At 45.7% G+C, this 7,149-nt stretch overlaps 1 protein-coding gene across 3 annotated transcripts in view; it reads left to right on the top strand.

Moving 5' to 3' along the window:
- Positions 1-1,895: 1,895 nt before the first annotated feature.
- Positions 1,896-7,149, top strand: part of VWA3B (von Willebrand factor A domain containing 3B) — a 126,037-nt gene continuing 120,783 nt past the window's right edge. For all 3 annotated transcript variants that reach the window (XM_019529449.1, XM_019529450.1, XM_019529451.1), the window contains exons 1-3: positions 1,896-1,983; positions 5,103-5,189; positions 5,607-5,831. In XM_019529449.1, the coding sequence (XP_019384994.1) occupies positions 5,150-5,189; positions 5,607-5,831 (265 nt within the window). In that variant the 5' untranslated portion in view covers positions 1,896-1,983; positions 5,103-5,149. The remainder of the gene's footprint in view (positions 1,984-5,102; positions 5,190-5,606; positions 5,832-7,149) is intronic.

The following is a 7,149-nucleotide window of genomic DNA, read 5'->3' as shown; positions in this document are numbered from 1 at the left end:
TTACCCTGCTTTCCATTTATCTTGAGCACCATGTGGGCATACCTAACTGTGCTTACTAATGTTGCAGCAGCCTGCTGCACCTCTGAGAGGATCTCCGGGCACCTCCTATGCCCCCCAGATGATAACTGCTGGTATAAACCCTGCACAGCAGAGGTCTCACATAAGCTCTGCTGGTCTGTAGAGTCTGGGAGAACAGGGCTGGTAAGGCTCTGGAGAGGTACCTATCATCAGTGTGCTTTTGGTGTGAAGAAGGCTAACAGCATACTGGGCTGTGTTAATACCAGCATTCCCAGCAGATTAAGGGAAGTGATTATTCCCCTCTATTTGGCACTGGTGAGGCCACATCTGGAGTACTGGGTCTAGTTTTGGGCCTCCTGCTACAGAAAGGATGTGGTCAAATTGGAGAGAGTCTAGTAGAAGGCAACAAAAATGGTTAGAGGGCTGGGGCACATGGTTTATGAGAAGAAGCTGAGGGAACTGGGCTTATTTAGTGGAGAGAAGAGAAGACGGGGAGGGGATTTAGTAACAGCCTTCAGGTCTGTTTACCAGTGCACCCTTTGGGGTAACCAGAAACAACGGCCACACACTGACAGAGAACATGGCCACAGGCTGAGGGAGGATAGGTTTAGGTTAGATTTTAGGAAGAACTACTTCACTGTAAGGGCGGCCAGAGCCTGGAATAGGCTTCCCAAAGAGGTGGTGCTCTCACCTTCCCTGGAGATCTTCAAGAGGAGACTGGACAGGCACCTGGCTGGGGTCTTATGACACCGCCCACCCTCAGTGTTCATTCCTGTGCATGGCGGGGGGTTGGACTCGATGATCTGTCTAGGTCCCTTCCTACTCATTGATTCTATGATTTCATGAACAGATTCAAATTGGACATCAGGAAGAACCGTGGGCAACTGGTGCCACCTTAGTCAGGGGGCACGTGCCCCCCCTGCAACAAGTCCCACCGACTGGGGTGGGGAAGGGTGGGTTCCCCACGAGTGATCCTGTGGACAGGGGGAGGGGAGGAAGTAGCTGCAGTGATCCGTCAGCACTTGCAGGGGGGCCACTGGTGCTCCTGGCTGCCTGCCCCCCCTGCCCATCCCCTAAGTGGCAAGCATGGCCAGTCAAGGGGTGTACTGGTGCTCTGAGGGGGTGCACATGCACCCCTGCTAACCTCTTGTGTGTCACCACTAGGAAGAACTTTTAAGAGGAGACTGGAGAAGCACTTGGCTGGGGTCATCTCACCCCAGTGCTCTTTCCTGCCCAGGGCTGGGGTCATACTCGATCTACAGAGGTCCCCTCTGACTCTAAATATCTATGAACTCCCTGAAGGGGGGTTAAAAGAGGATGGAGCAAAACTGTTCTCAGTGGTGGCAGGTGACAGAACAGGGAGCAAAGAAAAACTCAGGAGGAGGGTAGTAAAACACTGGAACAGGCCACCATAGAAGTTTTGGAGTCTCCAGCCGTAGGGGTTTCTAAGACCCGGCTGGACAAAGCCTTGGCTGGGATGATGTAGTTGGGGCTGGTCCTGCTCTGAGCAAGGGCGGGGGCCCTCCTGAGGTCCCTTCCAGCTCTCATTCTTGGATCCTCTGCTCTACAGCCCTCCCCTCCTCAGTCGATAGGATCTGGCACTGATTTGACACAGAATACCTATACTCATTAAAGTATATACAAATATACTAATTTTTTAAAAAAAGAAAGACGTTCTCCTCTTCCTCCGCTCTCCCTATGGCCTGAATCAGCCTCCCGCTGCAGGTGGCGCACGGTCTCGCCGAGGCTCTGCATCTCACCCTATAGCTCTCCCACCCTCCCGGGAGCCGCGGACCACACGCCCTGCGACGCAGCTCGGAGGAAAAGGCACTTGCAGGCCGGCCCCGCCCCGCCTGGGCCACGCGGGGCGGGGTGGGGCCGGTCTCCGGTAGCAACCAGCAGTCAACACCGGGGCTCTGACCCGCGCGCGCCACAATGGGCGGGGAGCGGCGGCGCCGCAGCCAGGTGAGGGCCGGGGGCAGCGCCGCTAGGGGCGCCGCGGCGTCGGGCCCCGTCCTCCAGCCAGGCGTCCCCCGGGGTGGTTGGGGGGCTTGGACCCGTGTTCTCCTCCCCTATTGCATCCCCCGGGGCACTTGGCAGCTCTGAGCCTCTCTCAGGCCTGGGGGAGCAGGGAGCAGGCGCCTCCCTTGTGGTGAACAGCGCCCTGGGGCTGCCTGGAAATCAAGTCCTGGACCCACACCCTCTCAGACCCAGGGCCTTTGCTTTTGCTTGGTGCCAGGATGCGTGAGAACCTCCCTTTATGCGCATTGGCAACGCATACAGGGTGCATGTGCACCCCCTGAGATTGGCAGTTCACCCTCTGTAGGTGCCTGCCATGAAACCAGAAGTGCATTTTCAGTTTTGCCACTGGCTTGGCCACTGGGGGACTCCCCCAGTCAGTGATTGGCCACTAGGGACCTCCCTAGTTGACAATCTGCCGCCCTCCCAGACATAGTCGCCCACGTTTATGTGGCTTCTCATTTCTCAGAACACTCCCTAGGGGTGCCCCCGAAGGCTGGGGGTGGGGCACGGCAACCACCTGCAGGAGGCAGGAGTGTGGGTGTGGTGGCAGTGAGCGGGGAGCTCCTGCAGGCAGCAGGGGTGGTGAGTGCTTACTGGTTGTCGATGACCACCCGCAGATGCTGTTGGCAGCAGCCAGTGGCAATTGGGGGCTGCCTGCAGATGCCATCAGCAGTGTCGGCAGGGGGGGTGGCAGCAAGTGGCACATAAAGGGAGGTGACCACCTGTTGGTGCTGCCAGCAGCGTCAGTGGTGCTCGTCTTAGGAGGTGCACTGCCAATCTCAGGGGGTGCATATGCACCCCCCTACGCGTCACCAATGCCCTAGGGGTTGCTGGAGATGACTTGCCATGGCAGCAGTTCTCAACCAGGGTGCTATGAAATCCTAAGGGTACCACTTGGCATTAGCACCCTGAGATCTGGAAACACCTCGTGTATGATTCCCAGGGTAAACCCAAATAGGAATCCAACAGGCCAACAACATTTTGCTCCTCTGAGTTCTTTGCACCAGAAGAATTACTCTCATATTTTTCCGTGCTTGAAAATCAGTGGAAGCTAAGAGCTGGCATTTCCCAAGGGGTGGCTTGAGTCTAAAATTCCCCTCTAGGACAGACATTACACATAAACTGGTTTAACTAATCAGAAACTGGTTTAAATCTGTAACAGAACAGATGTTCACTTCATATAAACCAGTCTGAAAATGGCTCAAACCAGTTTGAGATAAACATGGTTGAACGTAGTATCAGACTTTAATGATTTGGGTCAAACTGGTTTAAGCAATGTCTGAGCCAGACCCAGACCCACTGCCCCAACATCTGGGTACTTTACGATTTCTTTCCTTGTTCTAACTCTTTCCTCTTCCCACTGAACTTCCTGTCTCCACAAAATCCATATTCCTGGCTCAGCCCTTTCATTCCTTATCTTTCCCCCGGGTTAAGGTTTGGTACTCAGATGGCCTCTGTGGAGTTCTACAGAAAATATTCAGGCTTTTCCAAGGAGTTTGTGCGTTTGTAAGAGTCTTTTTCGAGTTCAAATTGCTGCATCTGTTAAATGCAGGACAAGGGAAGGTTTAAGAGACTTGTTGGCATCAGGCAGGAGGAAATGAGGAAATGAAAGAAATACATGAATTTTTATTCACCTTATTAAAAGAGTCTGGTTTGGTCTAAGTTTGAATTGAGGCTTAACACAATAGTCATCTTTTTCTGAACCAGTTTGCCTTTCCTTGGACTTTAATCTGGTACAGAATTTCGATTCACTTGTCTAACCTAATTGATTAAGTTTGAGTGCAGATTGATCCAGGTCTGTCTTACACCAGGTTTCTCCATTTTTAGACCAATCTGTGTGCACTGAACTTCTGTGTGGTTATGGGTTTAGGTTGCTTTCCAATCATTTAGACCAGTTTATGTGTAATACCTGTATCTGGCCTTAGTGAATGTACTGTTTTGCACTGGAGTCATTACATGTTCTTCCCAAATGTTTCTTTTCATAAAATGCTCGCACTTAACACACAGATACTGCTCAAATGGGATGAGCAGAAGTATTGTATAATGAAATTGAAGGAAAAGTTATAGTCACACCTCTGGACCTGTGTAAAGGGAGATGGCATCTGGCATCTATAACTCAGTGCAGAATGCTGTTTGAAATGCTGATCAGTTGTTAATACAAAGCTGCTGTAACAGCTAGCCTTTGTTTCTGTTTTCCTGCTTAGAAATCACAAATCACCGCTCTCTAGGCATGTTTTATTTGGTTATTCTTCAGAAGCAGACAGTAAAACCCTGCTAATTTTATTATACTAAAATAAAATTATTATGAAGAATGTTTGATACATCAGGTTGTAGGAAGGGTTGCTTATGTTTTTTGCTTTGTTTTGTTACCAGGGCCCCTAAGAACTAAGGTTGCTTCTGTCTTTAGTATTGCATTTTTTTCCATGAGTAGAACAAAGACTAACACAGTTGGTATATTTTAGAATGTGTCTTTAAAATGCTCTTAGTCAGGTAAAAATAATGCTTTTGATTCTATAAAGAAGAAAAGGGGCTGATGTTATTTTTTTAGAACAGATTTACCTTTATTATTCATCTCATCTATGCAATAATGACAATGGTAAGGCTGCCTGATGACAATAGTTAGACAGCTGTCTAGTCAGCGACTAAATCTCTCTCTTGTTCATTCATCTTATGTATCAAAAAAGAAAAAGTAAACAAATTAAAAATCATGAAGCCTAAAGATTACACTGATATATGCAACCATGTGGTCCTGTTACTCTCACCTTTACCTCACCCTCCAGAATTTTTTTCTATTCCTGCTGTTTGTCTCTTTTCCACAAGTGGGATCTGGTACTGCAGTATGCACATGCATAATTGTATCTTGTTTGATGGTCTTATTGAAGATGATAAAATTATTCTTATGAATAAAGTTATGTGTGTATCATCAAGACTGGATTCTGTGTTGCAAGTTCTTTGGAGAATGGCCTGTCTTTTTATTTGTAATTGCCCAGAACAGTTGGGTTACAATCCTGATTGGGCCCAGTACTGTATTAAATAATGTCTGTCTGTTTTTAATTATTAAGGTTTTTAAGAAGACCTGAAAGAGGATCTGCAGATTAACAAGTCCAGAATGACTAGCAAGCCCTGCAAGAAGCTTGCCTGGAATGACTGTGAGTATCTTGAAAAGTAGTCATTTTATGTCTTCCTGGTTGATACACAGTACAAAACTTCTGAAGGGCATGTTATGATTCACTGACAATCTTCAAGTGCACTTTACTGCCATGTAGGTGAGATTTTGAAAGGTCTGAAGGATTGCTTTCTGGCAGACTGGGTATAGTCTTCCAACATTTGGGTCTCAAAATAAAGAACAGTTTGTAGTGATAAAGCTGGTATAAAAGAGATGAATATGTATGAAAGAAAGAGGAATAGTAAGGTAGTAAGTGTATGTATCTGAGAGAGTTGTCAGAGAATTATAAAAAAAGCCTTGGTAAAAAACCTGGTGAAAAAAAGGAATACAGGGGGTGAATCAACATTTTTTGCTAAGTGTCAACAAACACTCATGTTTTTTCCCCTCCATTCATTTGTAGTGGTTACTTCTGATGTAAAACATGGAGAACAAGAAAAAACAGATTCTCATATTGTGGCCAAGGGAAAATCTGCAGAAAAAGACATGAAACTTAAGAGAATTCAGTGGGACTTGGATGTACAACCTCTCATTTCATCTTCTAAGTGGCTTCAGCTTTATGGGCTTAAAAGAAACAAGCTGTCCATTTCTCACATTTTATCACAAATTGGATTTCAGCACAGGGAAGGTATAATGCAAATCAATGGTATAAGCTAAAACTTGACTTGGAATAACCCAGAGCACTTTGGCTGCTTTGCTTTGCTTTTTTTTTTTGTTAGCTTTTTCTTCCCTTTCTTTTCCTTTGGTGTATGTTGTGGAGCTTCTAAAACAGTCTCCTTTTCCATGATAATTTAGAGGGGTAAGGTAAGTCACATTCAGCTTTCTTTCTCTCCCACTTCAGAGTATTGGGGGAATACCTGTATCACATAGCTTTTCACTTACTTGAGCAGAGAGAAAAACTATTCTCTTTAATTTCCACCAGTACTTTCTTCATTCTTGCACCAATCCTGAGTGTTCTCTGCTGCCTGGCTGCAGTTGTCAGTATCTCAAGTTATATAAAATTGTAGAATCAGTACAGGAATTGTCTTTGGAAAATGACAGTGTCATTGGAAAATAGATAGATCCCTCTGTAGCTCCAAGGTGAAATTCTTGCTACCAGTTGAACTGCACAGCCAGCCAAAATATTTTTGAATACCTGTCTTCACCAAAGATGCATTTTTTGGCAGATAATTATATCTAATTTTGAACTGAGGATGTTTTCCATTCGAAAATCCAGATCTACAATAGAAAACTGCTTGTTTTCAGTTATGTGACAGCTAGACTGGAGCCTTTGTTACAGCTTATTAAGTGTTTTCATAACAGTGCTTTACAGAGCATGGCAAAGCATTCTCTGCTATGAAGAGCTTATGGCCAAAGAAGTAGGAGTTGTATTATATTAATAATTGTTTAGACTGTGTAGTTTAAGAATTCAGATGGCTTGGATCCATGCTGAATTCAGAGGCTAACAGAGGAGATCCTGAAATCCTGTATGTTCCCCTGATAGGAGCTCTGCTGTCATTAACAGAGACTCCAGAGATTGTACAATGACTCCTCACTGGGGAGGGAACTAGAAGTGTCAGAGAAGGGCTAATGCTGCTTGGAGTATAGATTTACCAGTAAAAAGTACCAGCAGGAGGAAGTGCTGAAGATAATAGATGCTTGTGTTGCTTTTAAATATTTTCACTCCCAGTATATTCTTAATATGGAGTTCTAGCTATGTAGAGGGATTTCTGCAGGGGAGCGTAGCATGATTTTTCTTCCTCAATTTTTTTTCACATTTCTTCCTGTCCAAGTGTATAATGGGAAGGTATTTTTGAGGCAAAATTTTAGATTCCTTTGTAGTGAAAAACTTGCACTGCAATTAAGAGGCAAATGGAGAAACAGGAGTTAGATGGCTTAAATCTAAAACTGCTGAAGTCTCATTTACCTTGTAACTTGTTAACAAGTCAATACATTTTTTTAAATTC

Source organism: Crocodylus porosus, unplaced genomic scaffold (assembly GCF_001723895.1).
Source record: "Crocodylus porosus isolate Cpor-Errol unplaced genomic scaffold, CroPor_comp1, whole genome shotgun sequence".
Taxonomy (NCBI): Eukaryota; Metazoa; Chordata; order Crocodylia; family Crocodylidae; genus Crocodylus; species Crocodylus porosus.
The sequence above is the reverse complement of the archived record's forward strand: the minus strand, read 5'-3'. Positions and strand labels throughout refer to the sequence as shown.